General features: G+C 40.9%; 1 protein-coding gene across 1 annotated transcript in view; it reads right to left on the bottom strand.

The window, feature by feature from the left end:
• Positions 1-17498, bottom strand: part of LOC134678949 (E3 ubiquitin-protein ligase MYCBP2) — a 94936-nt gene that overhangs the window by 16354 nt on the left and 61084 nt on the right. Inside the window, exons 35-52 of the mRNA XM_063537705.1 lie at positions 16863-17091; positions 10779-10931; positions 10420-10653; positions 9884-10087; positions 8834-8986; positions 7835-7928; positions 7663-7724; positions 7291-7385; positions 6919-7018; positions 5613-5741; positions 5286-5481; positions 4815-4964; positions 4359-4496; positions 3970-4081; positions 3626-3741; positions 2439-2621; positions 2029-2226; positions 320-513 (exon numbers count right to left, since the gene is read on the bottom strand). Of these exons, the coding sequence (XP_063393775.1) occupies positions 320-513; positions 2029-2226; positions 2439-2621; positions 3626-3741; positions 3970-4081; positions 4359-4496; positions 4815-4964; positions 5286-5481; positions 5613-5741; positions 6919-7018; positions 7291-7385; positions 7663-7724; positions 7835-7928; positions 8834-8986; positions 9884-10087; positions 10420-10653; positions 10779-10931; positions 16863-17091 (2740 nt within the window). The remainder of the gene's footprint in view (positions 1-319; positions 514-2028; positions 2227-2438; positions 2622-3625; positions 3742-3969; positions 4082-4358; positions 4497-4814; positions 4965-5285; positions 5482-5612; positions 5742-6918; positions 7019-7290; positions 7386-7662; positions 7725-7834; positions 7929-8833; positions 8987-9883; positions 10088-10419; positions 10654-10778; positions 10932-16862; positions 17092-17498) is intronic.

The following is a 17498-nucleotide window of genomic DNA, read 5'->3' as shown; positions in this document are numbered from 1 at the left end:
AAATATATTAGTATAACGAATTCAGTATATAAAATCATTTAAGGTGCCAATAAAAATAAAGGAAAATGAATAAAAAGAATATAATAAACTTTGATCATTCATATCTAATAAAACACTGAAACGGCGCAGTTTGAATGATTCTCTAGGTAAGTAATTCACGAATGTGAAGTCAAAAATGGCGTTGATAATCTTTTGCGAATAAGGGGTTAAGAGATTCTGCGCAGTACAGCCCACGTCTACTCGTGCCAAGATCGTGAGACTTGATGCAGTGAGTAATTAATTTAAGACTTGTACAAATATGTAGTATAAATCAGCTAACCGTTGGGGCGATTGTCGGCGGTGGAGGGCGTCCCAGGGAGTGATACTTGGCGGTGTCTACGGTGGCGTTGGTCTTGGGCGCGGCGCCCAGCGCGGCCAGGCACTGGAACGGGGGCGCCGGCTGCCACATGCTGCTGGGCGGCGTCGGGGGGCTGCGCCCCGCCGACTCGTGCCAGGGCGACGCCGAGAGGGACTCTAAAAACGATTTAATTCATACACACATTACGCAACCGATTTTAGTCCGTAATAAACAAATAATATCAGACTACATTACGTGTGTGACTATGATAATTATGTGTGTGTTGGTCAAAAATCGTTGGTTAAGTCAATAAAACCTAGGTTGTGCCGTATCATCATCATCATCATCATCATTTCAGCCTATATACGTCCCACTGCTGAGCACAGGCCTCCTCTGATGCGCGAGAGGGCTTGGGCTATAGTCCCCACGCTAGCCCAATGCGGATTGGGGACTTCACATACACCTTTGAATTTCTTCGCAGATGTATGCAGGTTTCCTCACGATGTTTTCCTTCACCGAAAAACTATATAGAGCTAAACTAAACGATAAACTATATATACTATAAATGACTATAATCGTGTCGCTTGTGCCGTATAGTACTGGAGTCAGTTATGTAACGCTGCCATACATGACCCAAAAAATTTTTATTAAGCTATGAGCTTCATCACATCTGATATTTGAGTAATTCTAAGCATTTCTAGCCTGAAGCGGGGGGGAGGGTGGGGTACAAAGACGGCCGCCATCCGTCATCTTTAAAAAAAATCTACTCTGATCCTGGTGGGTACTAGGGCAAGTTTGGTATCATTTTCGTATAAACCAAAGACGTAGAATTCATTGCTGATATTTGTTTTTTCAATTTCATAGTAATTTTACAAGAAAAACGTAAAAAGGTGAAAAATTTGGTTGGAGATTTTTGCTACGCGGAGCCGAAACTACAAAAGATAGAAAGTTGAAATTTGCACACTAGATTACATTTATAAAGTGTACAAGAGATAAGAAGCGATTTTGAGAAATTCAACCCCTAAGGGGGTTAAAAAGGGGATGAAAGTTAAATCAGCTGTATGGGGTTCAAGTTTTATTTTAAGCTAGGAATTTGAAACTTCGTAAAACGATATATTATTAAAATACAAGAAAACTAATTTCAGCGTTTTTGAAAATTCATCCCCTAAGGTGGTGAAAAAGGAGTTGAAAGTTTGTATGGATATCAAAAAAATTTTCGAACGCGGGACTTGAATCTTTGTATTTGGGGATATTATTAAAAGACAGGAAAAGTAATTTCAGCGTTTTGTAAAATTCATCCCCTAACAGGGTTAAAAAGGGGTTGAAAGTTTGAATCCATTACAAATCCGAGTAGACACACATTTCTTATTGCCTCCCAGGCTTGAAATGCTTAGAATTACTCAAGGAACATATGTGATGAAGCTCATAGCTTAATAAAAAATTTTTGGGTCAACTTTATAACTGCTTCCGCTATAGAGCAGAAAAAATCTTTCTCGAAATAAATGAAAGAAAATGGCTAAGAATTCGGTCAGGATCCTTATCATACAAAGACAAGAGATTAAACGTTTACAAGTACGTGTGAACATTTACGAGGAGTTTTACAATGACACTAAATACTAAAAATCTTGTTCAAATATCTTTCAAGTGACTCAAATATTTATCAGTTTTGTTTTTCGTTAATAAATACATACCCGAGTTAGTCAAGGGTGCTAAATCGAGCAGAAACATGGCGTTGTCCTTCATGATCTGGTGGTCCACCTCCGGCGCGTCACTGCCTCGCTCGTAGCACACGTCTGACACTGACTTGGTCTTCGACTGCTTCACCGACGAAACTGCTTTCAGCGCTTTGTCACGACATTTCTCGCAGTATATGTACCAAAGTTGGTAAGCTGTAATAACAAATTAAATAATTACCTGTTTTTATACACGGAACAGACGCACAGAGACGCTTTCGACACATTTTCGGTACACTGAACGGATAGATTAAAGGTAGAAATCAATTGTTTAATGAAAATGAGCTACTAACCCTTAATAATGTATCATTAGGAATTCAAGTTGCGTCAATATTGAGTACTGTATACCGCAACCGTAGAGTGCGTACCTTGTGCGAGCTGCCCGCAGAGCGCGGGCGGCGCGTCGTTGGGCGCGGGCGGGTCGGCGCGGCGGTAGACGCCGGCGCGGTCAAAGCCGCGCGCGCTGGCGGCGCGGCAGCCGGGGTGCGCGTGCCGCATGTGCGCGGCCAGCGGCGGCGGCACGCTCACCCCGCCGCACAACTCGCACTTCACTGCAAAAACACATTCGTCATTCGTCTATACAGGGTGATTCAGGAGACGTGAGCAGGACTAACACTGCGCATTTCGTAAATAATAAGCAACTGTTTCGTATCAGTATTAGTGAGGTTAACGTTAATTTTCTAGTCGTGATGAAAAAAAAAGTTATTAATTTATTTACGACATGCATGGACACCCTACAATTAGAATACTAAACTACCGATATTCTGTGTCAAATTGAATGTCATCACGGTCTGGTTACTTTTGAAAACTCGTATCTCACTCAAGTTTGACAGTTTATTATCTTCGTAATCATAATGCTGTCATTACGGTTAAAGAGGTTTTATGTTTATTAATTAGGTCTTGTAGGGTGACCATGATCGTAGAGAATTAAATTTGCCCTCGCCAAAAAGTTAAAAAAGGATAAAGTGTGGTTGTTTCATCTAAATACGACGGTGATCGATCAATTATCAGCTACTGAGTGTGCAGGATTAGTCCTGCTCACGTCTCATGAATCACCCTGTATATAATAAGGTTACAGTGGCTTCAGCGCGAGAGCGCCGCGACAATGTCTGGTATTTTTCCAAGGCCCACTTGCACCATCCCACTAACCCGGGGTTAAGCAGTTAAACCGTTAACCCAGTGTGAAATTGTACTGGTAACCATGGTAACTCCAGGTTTAATCGGTTAACTCCGGATTAGTGAATGGTGCAACTGGCCCTAACTGTATTAATTAAAAATGGATAGGTTAGTCTATGTTACGGGCGAGATACTGGCGCGATGACGTGCTAAGCCTACACTTAGCACGAGAGTGTTTCCTTTAAATACCTACTTAATCAAATTTATTTTTAACTTACCCTACACTAAGGTAGACGTCCGAATGCTCGAGACTGTCAAATTATGACATGTTGTCTATGAGAAGAGAGGCGCTAGCTATTGGGCAATAACAAGTCGAACACTGGGACGTTTACCTTAATATGTGAATGCTATTTGGAATTTACAATATGAACACACATACCTGAATAAGGAGTTTTATAAACAGGCGCCGACTTCCAATCCCTTTTTTTGCGAAGTGAAGTGAACGTTCTTGAAATCAGCTCGTTTTCATTCTTTTCAGCACTTTCTTTCTGATGTCTAAAACAAATAAAACATAGCTAATTATTTAGTTAAGCGTGCAGTCCCGTCTCATGTGCTAATGATACTAAATACCGCCTAAATACGTTACAACATGCATTGAATATACGTAATAAAATTCGGCAACGTATCGCTCAGGGGCCACATCAAATAACTATGTAATTTTGTTTGTATATCAAAACCAAAAGTAAATAAGTGAATGTTTTAATGTGCATGCGTTCAAGTTACTTGTCAGTGGCAGCAGAGAGTTGGTCGGCGTCGTAGAGCGCGTCCCACAACGCGACCAGCGCCCGCAGCGCCGGCGGCAGCACGTTTACTACGGACGGCGAGTTGCTGCTGTCTGTAATGCATTCACTGTTATCACAGCGTACAGCCAGGTAATTAATACTAAAGACGATAGGCTTGTCATCTACAGGAGCATACCACGGGCGGTCCCGAACAAACGCATTTTATTTCCCGTGTTGCGACTTTCTTTTCGGCATTTAAAGCAGGCGATTATTTTTCTGTGCATATTTTTGACCATTTGTTATAGAAAAAAACACTCTCATACCTGCAAATCTTCAGAAAACCTACAGCAACTTACGAAACATTGACATAGTAATGTTACATATACTAACTTGTATCGCCTTGAGCCTGCGAGTCCTCCTCGCGTATCGTGACGTCGACATCGCTCCGCCGAGCTCGGCTAGCGCTCGCCTCCACGCCGGACCGCGTTAGGGTTTCCAGCGTTGCGGGGTTCATTCGCAAATACTGGCCTGTAATATGCGATACATTTTAAATAACTAAACAGAAAATAATTCTAGATCTATTTTCGCCCGAGTGGAAGTTCAAAAAGCCCCTTTAATATTTTTTGACCTCGATTTATAAATCGATATTTATTTATTACTCCTTTAGGAGCCGATTAAAAATCAAGATCTGCTCAGTCGTTTAAGTCGCTAAGCAGCAAGCAAAGCCGCGGGTCAGCCAGCAGCAACTTTGAGAGGTATGTTGGTCTGAAGCCGGCCGTAAAGGTAAATTCTCCGTGCTTGCTCGCCGTACCTTTAGCACTAACTGTAAGGTTCTGTAAAATGTACCAGCGTTAGTGGAGACTTCAACGGAATGCCGTTGAGGGCGAGACACGGAGAGGTCGTGCGGCGCGCGGGTGACGACGCGCGCACCCTGCTTCGGCAGCTGCGGGTGGAACTTCAGGAACGCCGCGCACGCGATCGCGTCGTGCACTATGCCTGGTGAATATATTATGAATATTATATGTCAACATCATTACGATACGACTATACTTATATATCGTCACAGATAAATACATAGCCATGCTAGGATATTCTCTCGAAACACCTCTCTCTGGTCGAAACGCACCCTATTGGTTCCAAGTTCAACGGACTATACAACGGGCCATATATGTACTGTAAAATGTTGTACGATGCACGTGCAAATAAATATTGGAATCAACGTCTGTTGAGCTAGGGAAATACCACCACTCTTATATTTTAGTCACTTCCACAGATGCTATTGTTTCATCGAGTCGAGGATAAGGATGAGCCAGGTACCTTCATGCCACAGCAGTGCAGCGAATATCGCTCGCAGACACTCGGCCTGCGTAGGGCTGAGGGCGTGCTTGCGCGGCGGCGGCGGCGCGGGGGCGGCGCGCGCGGGGAGCGGCGGCGGCGACGAACTCCGCTTGTAGGCCCGCGACCGCGTCGCTATGCGTTCACGGGCTACACTTTTGGGACTTATGTTCTCGTCCTAAGATAAAACATACGTCAAATTATACGCACATAGTGTAATAATGAATAGGAAAAGATACGGGTAATTATCATTTAAGTATATCTCTGCGCCTCGTCTGCAAGCACGTCAATAGGCTGAAATAATCATACCGGCTTGGGCCCGATGTAGAGGTGCAATGTGGCGACGGTGTCGCCGACGCTCTCGGGCGACGTCTGCGTGCCCGTCTGCGCCAGCCGGCCGCCGCCAGCGCGAGTGTCCGGCTCCATTCCTATCTCCGTCTGCAATAATACAATACCGTCTCAGAAAAACGGAATTCGCTATCCATTCCACCCCACCACGTATAACAACCCTATGGTTGTTATACTACATCAAATAAGAAAACTAGTTCCAACTTGTACTTCATTGCAATTATTGCGCAAGAGTAATAAATTGCCATTGGTATACGGTTGTTGTAAGTGGTGATTAACTGGAGGACAAAATAATGTCATGGGAAAGAGTATAAAAAGATATTATAAATGGCAAAAAGCCCCTCCCTTTAATATTGAATGTCAATTTTAAATACATATTTATTTCAAACAGTTCTGCATACATACTATTCGTCGCCATTTCCGTCAATTACATAATCGATCTCTCGATATTATTAAGCTGTTTTATCTTGCCCAAGTATTTCATAATCCGAGGAATGACCATTCAGCAGTGACACAGTTTATTACACTGATTACCTAGGGAAAAGGAATTATAACTTAGTAAAGAACATGATATGACAACAAACGAATAACTCTATTTAAGTGCATTCATGGTGAATCATTGCAGACCTATTTACGGCGCTACCGCTGACTCAGATAGGCCGCCACATGGTGGCAATCTTCGCCGAATAGACCACAGATAACGTTGCAGGCAACATAACTGTAACTCCTAAATATTAGAACCTACCTTTCATACGCTTTGCGCCATGATAGATATCTAAAATTCAGATAAACTCTTAACTTGTCTACCTAACCAAAAACATGTAACGTTTTTACACAACATTCAAATAACATTTAAAGAGAAAACAAACCACGTTAAAGTATAATGTGCTAGTTGTGGTTTTCTGAGATTCGCCAAGTAATTATAAGTGTAGGTATAAAAGCCTAATTGGATGTTTAAAACTCATTACCTAACACAGAAGTTTAGATTGAGAGTAATTTTATCGATTTTGTTTTTACATACTATTACATAGCTTCGCCCCGTATATGCTTGTAGTGTAATGTACATTTATTTATTTGTAAATTTTGTAAGTTGAATTTATCCACTTATTATTCGTGTATATTAACATAAAGCTGATCAGAGGAGGCCATCAAAATGCGACCAAAGGAACATCTTGGCGAAAAAACGCCAAACCATAGCCTAGAGCAGCTTGCACCCCAATAGTAGAACTACCGAAGTGCAGGCAGAAATAATGGTATGGCAACCAACCTCCTGAATTGGGTTGACGTCCCGAATATTGTCGCTGGAGCGCTGTCTCACGGGCGACCACCACTCGTCGCTGTTACCATTGCTGCGCCGCTGCGTTCTTCTACCAACAAATGACGACACTTATTTCAATATTCATTATAAATAGTAGATTAAATCGAAAAAAGTTTATTGATTGTGATCGCATGCAACACTTACCCCCTTATTCATAAACGTTTACTAAAGTTGACAAGTCGATATTAATCGTTTGTGCCTTTCCGACGTATTGGCATGATGGAAAGAGACAAACGATTATTATCGGCTTGTCAACTTTAGTAAACGTTTATGAATAAGGGGGTTAGTGTTTAGCACTATGCAGCGGCATAGTTTACTTACCTTGGCGTTGGGATGGCGATGGATTCGTTTCGATAAATTCTGCCGCGTTTGCTGGGTTCCAGCCCAAATACAAAATGACTAGTACTGCTATCACTCTGCGAATAATAAACATTTACATTTGATTACTATGATCAATATGACAAGAAGTATGAAATAAACTATCAAGGGAAGTCGTACAGTAGTCACAGATGAATTGTATGATGAAAAATTTATTTACTTATGGTAATGATTGTAACAAGCTTCGCAATTAATATATTATGTGATACTCGTAGGTAATAAAATGAAGTAATGTATTTATGTGTCCCTAGGTATTGTTGTATTATAACAGCTATTAGAAAATGTATGCGGTATATAAAACTCAAATCCACTTACATCATTGGCCATATCACATTGGACGGAGAACGGAAACCTCCGCTCATCAATGCTATTAATATCTGCAAATATTAACATAATGAGTATTAGTAAGTAAATATTCGATGACATTTAAAAGTTGACTACCGAGTAGAGTCATAAAAGGGACATGCGAGTGAGCAACAGGTATTACCGTTAAGTCCAATGTCAATGTCGTCCTCGTGCGTCCACGATTGCATGTCGCCCTGAGCGTCGCCGTAGCCGCTCCATATGCCCGTGTACTCCGACTGAAAACAAACAGTTCACGTACACTTACAAGTACCCCGATTTTGTTATGATTCACTTTCATTTCAATCGAGGCAAATGGTTTCTTTGTTTAAATGTACGTTGAGCGAACATCTGATTTGTTTGTTTATATCGGGATCGACATTCTGAGGCTTAATCTCGCTGTAATTAATGTAATTTCCTATATCAGGCTATCAGTAATGCAGTTGCTCGTTGCGTAATGCCAAAATTATAATCTGCAATATAGTAGCCGCCGTGCAGTCAGGATCAAGACTACTCAAAAAAGAGGCTTTGATATATAGTTAACTGGTTTATTAGCCAAGCTCGACGGCTGTGTGTATTCGCTAGATATATATGAATAAATTTGTAGAATTTTAGTTATGATAATAACTTACTTAGACCTACCCAGCAATAAAATTATTACTTGTCTACATTATAAGTGGTACCTAATGAATCATACAAATTAGACAATAAGAATTAAAACGCATTTTCCGTCTATAAATGAACACACTAAAGGTGACGGATCCGTGTGACACCAGAGTTCCGAGAAATACTCGGAATTATTTTTAGAGGCTCATTAATTGTAAATACGCTTATGTGTGTATTTGATTTGATTCGTCTACGGAATCATACGGCTCCCAGTCATTTTGCTGTGTAGAGCAGTGGGCCGATTTTTTAAATTCGATCGCTCGATATCGTCTCTCGAAATTCGGCGGAAAACCGGCAAAATGCTAATTTTTGAAATCCGAGCGATCGAAATTTGGGATCTAGTGGTATTGCCCACTCGATATCAGTTCTAATAGTAGAATTTAAACGCCTAGTAGTGGAGATATCATTTAACGAAATACACGAAATTAGTGGTCGAATTTCAAAAATCGGCCCTCAGAGTTTATAGACGGCTCGATACCTGCGGCGGCGAGGTGGCGTCGACGGGCAGCAGCAGCGCGCGGTCGAGGTGGCGGTGGTGCTGCAGACACCACGCCACGCCGGCGCCGCCGTCCGCGTGCGCGCGCACCGACTCGGCCCCCAGCCGCACCCAGGTGCCGTCCTTGTTCACCACCTGCACCGACATTCTTCATTCACATTTCCTTACACGGATACAATCGTAACGTACGACTAGATAGTACATATACGCAATCTTATCGTACGCCTAGATAATCCATGTGTTTTATCGTATTTTGCCTCTAATCGAACTCATTTCTATTTACTACGTACTACGATTCAAGAAGTCTTCTCGGGACACATGCAACGTCTGGAACGTAATATTTAGAAGGAGAAAAACGACTTGACAAACCTGTTAGGAGTGCCATTCATATTATTTCCTACCATTTTGCATTTCTTAAAAATTACAATTTGGCCTGAGATCTACAATAGTTGTCGTGCAGGAGTTCCATACTGGTCGTCAGAGCAGTTCCAATTCCATTTTACCAAAGCGTACTACTTAAATGTAAATGCTTGGTTTTCAGATGAAAACAAAAATCGCTATAAAGATGCTTATAATAAGACTTCTGGAGTTCCCTCAATTCCTCATGGAAACCATCATCAGACCATGACCTTGATAAAAATGTTTCTTAAAAACATAACTTGCTGATCAATATCGCCAAACGTGAAACACGTGTCGTTAAGCATTTGTTGATAAATGGATCATGGAATGGATCTCATGGATCCCATCATCAGAACTAATTATGATGAAAATGGGAGCAATCTATCAAAATTATATTTATTAAATTAGAATAAGGGTTTAATAAATTACAGAACATAAAATTTAGCCTCAAAACAACTGCACTTCTAAAAGGAGGCAAGAAGTTTTTCCATTCTACAAGTAGGATTCAGAACTAGTGTAGCTTTTGATAAAAGTGAACGCCTGACCGCTAATAAGTCGTTTTTTTGTGATATGGTTAAAATTGAGCGTTGTGAACTCAGCCTGAAGATATGTTTGGAAGGTAAAAGTATGGACCTCTTCGACGCAGGCGACTGTGGTTCCAGGCGGTACGCGGCCCAGCTCCTCGGCCTGCAGGCTGGGGCTGGCGCGCACGCGCAGGCCCGCGCTGTACCGCGCCGCGAAACGACGCAGCCGCGCCGGGGGAGACGCAGCCTCGTCGCCCGCCCCGCGCTCGCCCCGCCCTTCCATGCTGCTCTCCACCACTTCTATGGTCAACTCCTGTTAAAAAATCTCATAAAAATTTGTGCCTGTGATATAGTTTTAACCCTTCATATGTCTAAGCATTGATCAGTGCGCATGAATAAAAAAATCCATTGTTTAATACAATAGTTTCAAATTTGTTAGCACTGATCAGTGCTAAGACATACGAAGGGTTAATTAAAACGGAGACAAAAAGCTACTTACTTAAACTTAGTTAAGGAGCCAAAAATAACGGACGAAAGGTGTAATGTAAGATAAGAGACAAGACCTAGGGTAATTCAGGTGGACTATCCAATAATATTTACACCAGCAGCTTATGTGTAAGGTCCACAGTTAGTGCATGAAGTAACCTGCGGTGCGGGTAGTTCGTCGAGGGTGCACCGTAGCTGGTAGGCCCCGGGCGCGCGCGGCGTCCAGGCGGCGGCGTACGAGCCGTCGGGCTGCGCGCGCACCGGCAGCCGCTCGGCCGGCACGCGCGCGCCGCCCGCCGAGCCCCACGCGCTCCAGCCGCCGCTGCCGTCGCCGCCGCCACCCCACGCTCCACTGGCTACGCGTAGCTCCTCAAAAGAGTAGTTCTGGTATGCCTGGGTGTTGACGTCAAAATATATAAATAAATTATATCTCACAAGCTATATGGATATAAGCATAAGCGTTATGCCGTCATGCTATTATTTTGTTTTCAAAATATAGATTGCAAGGGAGGATGAACCTTCATCATGGTGATGGCATGGAAGCACATGGTGTCGCGCACGGTGGGCAGATAGGGCACGTCAGGCACTCCCCGCCGACCCTCGCCGCCGACTGACGATGCGACCGCTCTACTCTGACGACCCCCCAAATCCTCTAGGCGTTGCACCACAACCTGATTAATCAATTGGGTAGGTAAAGTTTTTTGAAGATAGGCAAATTATATTTTTTCCCGATAGTATTCATTATAGCGATCACGGAAATGCAGCTCTTTTATTTTTATATCATTTTATTGATTAAATATAATTTTTTAAATGATCGATATGACGTTTGTGAGGTGAAATGGCAGATTCCAGTAATTAATTCCTTGGCGCGTAGTAAATGGGACGGGATAGAAAAAAAAACGATGTCAACTGTCAGTGTCACTTAGCTCTCATTCCCGAAAAATAACGGACAAGCCTCATGTTACCTTGCGATTTGCTATTAATGTTATCATTGAGATTTTCGGCGACCTCAACACGACCCACGGACTTCTGATTCCCCACGACATCTGCGCGTATTTGGACAAAGATTGAATTTACTTTCGATAACTTGGCACTGCATAAATTATTGGACAACGTTTTCTTCCCCACCCCTACACGACGGCCCCTACGCTGACCCTTGGACAGAGTTTTGCAAGAAAAATAAGCGAGTTCATACGAGATTGCGAGCAGATTCTACAAATTTGAAATTATTATCATAACAGTGATAGGCACAATGCCGTTGAATTAGAGGAGCAATGGCCGTACAGGAGTACGTATCCGTGAAATACATAGGTACATAAAACTTTCTTCACTTGTGTTTTGATTTTTATTATTAAATTGCCATGAGCTGTTAAGTTCGTAAACAAGAAATCGGTCTAATTTTTTCTAACAATTTCAACCATCTGTTAGTTTTGTGTGGTTATCCTCATGTTATGAATGTTGTTCTTATTTTCAGGTTGATGTAAACATTCATTGGCGGTATTATACTGATGGCTAATTAGAACCATTGAGCCATGACATACTTCCTTGCAGTGTTATTCGGCTAAGCCTCGAGCATCCTGTGAATCTGAAGGATATAATTATTTCCATAAAAAAGAGCAATCGAATTAGGACCAAGATATCCCAAGAATCTAAAGACATTTTATAAAAAATGCAATAAAATGAAAATGGGAGACTCTCTTATTTTAACTATGTTACAAGATCATGACAATGTTATGGTCTATACTTATTAAAATTTTAAAACCAACATGTCTTTATCTTTGACTTGAAAATGTACAAATGATTTGGGTTAAGTTTTATGAAATGCAACTTATGCTAAAAATCTATTATTATTATATGTCAAATTATCGTGAACTCGATGTTGCTTAAGGCGTATCCAGATTAGTCAATTTTTCGCCAATCTGATTAAATTGCCCGATCGAATCGGGACGTACGGGCGCAAACGCCAATTTGGCTCGCCGAATTCAACTGCCGATAATGACCGATAAAATGAGGTGCGGACACAAGAACACCAATTTGTGAGGCTAGTATTTTCGTTATGGGGCATTTTTTCAATTTAAATGGCTCTAATATCACCATAAATCTAAAATTGGAGATTGACGCCAATTTCATTTCTGATCAAATCGACCGATTTGATCAGTCCCGTCTGGATACCGCTTTAGCACCGCGAAAGGGCGCTGCGCGGTGCGCGCGGATTGACGCATGCGCGTACCGTGTGCTTAGTATCTATGGTAATATAATAAAAAAAAATATGCAGATAAAAGGCGGCAAAGTTTATTCGTTGTGCAATACTCAATAAGTTACCGCTTGTTATTTTAATACTCGTAATAAACAAAATGAGTTCAAGTGACGAAAACGACCTGGAATAGACGGCACACCGCCTCATTTGAAAGCAGAAGCAAACTTAATAATGAATAACTAGCTTCCTGCTAAGTCCAGGGACAAATACAACAGGACTTACGACATGCTCATGCTGTGGAAGGACACAAGAAGGACAGCCAAAACGCAAGAAACACCTACTCTGAAAGTGGTTTTTAGCGTATTTCTGTGACCAAGTGAAAACTAAAAAGCCATCTACATTTAATATAAACTAAGAATATGCGTTGTTTTTTTAATTGTATTCGCGTCACTTTACCCCTATTAAATACGCTTTACTAAATTGAATTTGTTTTATTTCCTCACATAATTTGAGAATAGTGCTTACTATGTATACCTCAATGGAAGCAAAAATATAGTATTTTTGCGAGTTGATACACTTGCTACTTGTGTATAGTGGCAAATGTATTAAACCCGCAATCAACACTAATCAATATGTAAACAGGCCCCAACGTGAAGCACATTTACCCTACAGACATACTTATCCATATTGACCATATTTGAACCTCTCAACTCTCTTCAAGGGCACGCCACACAGCGTGATTCTATACAGGGTGATCAATCCAAATGGGTCAGTATGGAGAAGTCAGAAACTATGAGAGATAGCAAAATCTGTTCTTAGGAACCATGGCTTCGATTTTAGATTTAATAATAATGGCATTCAATTTTTTTTTCAAATCTATCTTACATAACCGGGATTCGAACATGGTCAATATTCTTGTTGTTTGTTTGTATGGCAACTTTTAAACGATGCGTGATAGGTGGGGGGTGCTCGACCAAATATCACAGAGGGCCCCGAGACAAAACAAAGTACATAAAAAAAAATCAAAATGGCCGACTTTTTTTTTTAATTTTTTCAAGTTGGTCCGAGCGGGAAAAGTAAAATTTTCAAGAAGGTTAAGCGAGCCCGAAGGGCGATCTTCATGCCGGGAGGCCGAAGGCCGACCCCGGTGGAAGGCCGAATGCCCTGAGCTTCCACCCCTACTCCCAAAACGCGAAGCCGAAGGCCGAACTGCGTGAATTCGGTGCTTCCAAGCGTTCTACCAAGTCAACTGTCTTGATGACCGAAGCCGGCGGGCCGAATGCCCCACGGCGAAGCGTCGAGGCTTGCGAAGGCCGAAGGCCGAGCTCTGCGTAGGGCCGAAGGCCCGAAGCGTCACACGAGAGGGGGAAGTTGGAGCTTAAACACGACCCAACACTTTTCCTATTGGGAGTCGCTTTTTGGGCGTCGGGGTGGAGGCTTCGGGCCTTCGGCCCTCCACCGGGGTCGGCCTTCGGCCTCCCGGCCTGAAGCTCGCCCTTCAGGCTCGCTTAACCTACTTGGAAATTTGTCTTTGCCCGTGTCCGCCGCCATTTTGGATTTTTCCAAAAATATTTTTATGACATTGTAATCTTGGGCCTTCAGGCTCGCCGCATGCCAATTCTCAGCGCGCTCGGACCAACTTGAAAAAATTAAAAAAAAGTCGGCCATTTTGATTTTTTTTAATGTACTTTGTTTTGTCTCGGGGCCCTCTATGATATTTGGTCGAGCACCCCCCACCTATCACGCATCGTTTAAAAGTTTCCATACAAACAAACAACAAGAATATTGACCATGTTCGAATCCCGGTTATGTATGATAGATTTAAAAAAAAATTGAATGCCATTATTATTAAATCCAAAATTGGAGCCATGGTTCCTAAGAACAGATTTCGCTATCTCTTATAGTTTCTGACTTCTCCATACTGACCCATTTAGATTGATCACCCTGTATACTGTTGTAATGTTAATGCTTAAGGATAATAATTTGTGGATTTATAAAATAAAACGAAACGAAATTTACTGGATTTATATTATATTATTTTGGATTTATATTATAAGTTTTCTAAAGTACAGTCGCCATCAGATATATTGGTGCAGCTAGGATGCTCATAAATATCTGAACACGCCTCTATTATCAGGGCGTGCGTGTTCAGATATTGTGAACACCTTGCCGAGCCCATATATAATAGCCAATAACGACCTAGTTATAAGACTATTAATCATTATGTATGTATAATACAACAATCGCGTTTATATAGTCCTCACAAACGTATAAGTTACCATTTTGGCCAATATATCTTCAAAGCTTGGCACCGAATCGCTGTTAAAGACTTTGGTGTGCTCAAATACTCTGAATTTGGAAAGTAACGTCTGTACTGTCTTGTAGACGGTACGACGCACTTTGAGTTCATCTCTGTAATATTCTATTTCCATTCGAACGTTTCCGGGATCGTCTCCATCTATTGTGTTGATACTGAGATCCAAAATGACTCGTGTAGCAGTCCAAGAGTCGTTCGTGGTGAAGGCGTTAATGAAAATGTTCTCCAAGAAGCAGTGCCAAGTAGTCGAAAGCAATCGTTATCATTATCAAAATATCCGTGTTGAGCGTGCTAGGGACGTTAAAAATACTTATTCTAGAAATCACACCGACATCCAATTACAAGAAAACACAAATGTTTCGTCCGACCATTATTTTCCAATAATTTGCAAGTTATTTTCCAAGAATGACACTGACAGTTGACATCGATTTTTTTTCTATCTCGTCCCATTTACTACGGCAAAGGAATTAATTACTCGAATCTGCCATTTCACCTCACAAACGTCATATCGATCATTTAAAAAATTATATTTAATCAATAAAATAATATAAAAATAAAAGAGCTGCATTTTCGTGATCGCTATAATGAATACTATCGGGAAAAAATATAATTTGCCTATCTTCAAAAAACTTTACCTACCCAATTACACACATAAGTAGAACTCTACTTGATCATTAGATTGATAAGTTTTTGTTTTGTATCAAAGAAATTAAATTTGCCAAAACAGATAGCTTATCATTATCATATACCCAATTTTTACATTATACCTATATGTAGTTAGTTCCTTCGCCGCACCACGATTCAAGGATAGTTTGCTAGTAAACTTCGTAATATTCGTATGAACTGTTAACCACTAAATCATAACAATCGCATGTGACTTGGGTGATTTAACAAACAACGACGACGATTCTGGTTTGAACCTACATTGAACATTTGTCACTCAATTGAATAATAAGACTTAAACTTTGACTGACTGAAGGTCTGCTGCTAAATAAATTCCTATAGCGAAACCAACAGCAGCAATAGAATTTTACTATTAAGTATTTAGTACATTTTTATAGTATTTTATTATCTTCTATTCTGCTTATGTTTTACAAGCTTTTCATTTATTACTTAGTCAAATAAAAAATTCTTGACTACAGAAACGAGTAAGTAATCAAATAAAAATATGTACATAAAAGTATGCATAACGAAAAAGTGATAAATTTATTTGATGTGAAACATAAAAAAAAATGTTTGGACGACTTGTTCCTAATTGTATTACAAGTTTTTTACTTTTCCTAAACAAAATATGGTACCGATTATGCCCTTAAACGAATTATTGCTTACATATCAATCTAAAATATATATATATATATACACGTAAGAAATATAGTAGGTATAGATATAGGTTGATACTTATGCTTTTATTAAACTACGAAACTTGTAGTGTAGGAAACAAACCAGACACATGTGAATTTCGTGATAGATTGATTAAGAATCCGTAAGTAACAAGCACGTTAAATTGATTCGCACTGGTGAAGGTAATAAATGTGTGATCTCGATATTGCCAACAATCACTAATTTCGCACTAAAGTCCAATTATTATTGTTCCGTGTAAAATGATTTAGCGAAACATTACGTTCATTAACAAAATACTTAAACGGGTTTTGTTAACTATTCGATATATCATATAAGTACATATACCTAAAAAACAGGAGCTAGTCCCGCTGAAGGTCCGTAGCAAATATGCCAATCGTTTAACACTCCGTAGTGAACGAAACGCAACCGTCACTGTCGCACTAATATGGAACGCTACGAAGCGTTAACGATTGTCATGTTGGCTAAGCACCCAGGACTTGTACCGCGTAAAAGTTACAAACCCATTTCCTTGGGGTTGAATTTCTTTGCGGAGCTCCACAAGTTTCAAGAATATAAGTATGATCTCAACTTCCCCAATAATAGTTTCCAATCTGGTTTAAAAAAACTGAAGATTGTGAAACTGTCTTGCTAAAATGCCTGCATAGAACAAGGAAAATAATAACATAACGTGATATTAAAAAGGTACCTTCACATAAATGTAAGAATGTAATGTTACCAATTACACACCTCGACTTTTAAAGCCGGTGACGCCACACTTTCTCCGTACTGGTCTCGCACAAGTATGGGCAGCGTGATCCGAGCGGCGGGGCGCACCGGGGTCGCGGGTGCCCGCAGCTCGCACTTGGCGGGCTCCACCCGCGGGGTGGGCGCCAGCCAGCGCGCCAGGCGCCCGCCGGCCGTGCTCTCGGCTCCCGCCACGAAGTCAGAAAGGAATTGACGTTCAGTAGAGATGCATCTGTGGTAACAAATAGTAAACAAATACTTTAAAGGGCGTTCCTTCTATCTATAGGTAACATAATTAATATAGTTCTCACTTGGCTAGTATATAAATTAATAAAAATCTTAAATCTTAAGGTTATTGACTTTTAACATTGATAAACTGAAACTACATCGTAGAGAATAAATAAGGCTTTGCTTACAAACATAAGCTTAGCATACACTTAAACAAAAGCTTAAATAGCTATTGAACATTCAATCTTATAAACGTCCTTGAAATGAAGACAATAATCGAGTTGATGGAATAGATAGCAGTATAGACAGTGACCCCGTCTTCTGTTAAGTGCTAATTACGCAGCAGGCAGCAGGAGCAAAGTTTTAAAGTGCATCAGGGCTGCCAGTGTGAACGCAACACACGTCGACCTC

This window comes from Cydia fagiglandana, chromosome Z (assembly GCF_963556715.1).
Source record: "Cydia fagiglandana chromosome Z, ilCydFagi1.1, whole genome shotgun sequence".
Taxonomy (NCBI): domain Eukaryota; kingdom Metazoa; phylum Arthropoda; class Insecta; order Lepidoptera; family Tortricidae; genus Cydia; species Cydia fagiglandana.
This window is presented reverse-complemented; position numbering and strand designations above follow the sequence as displayed.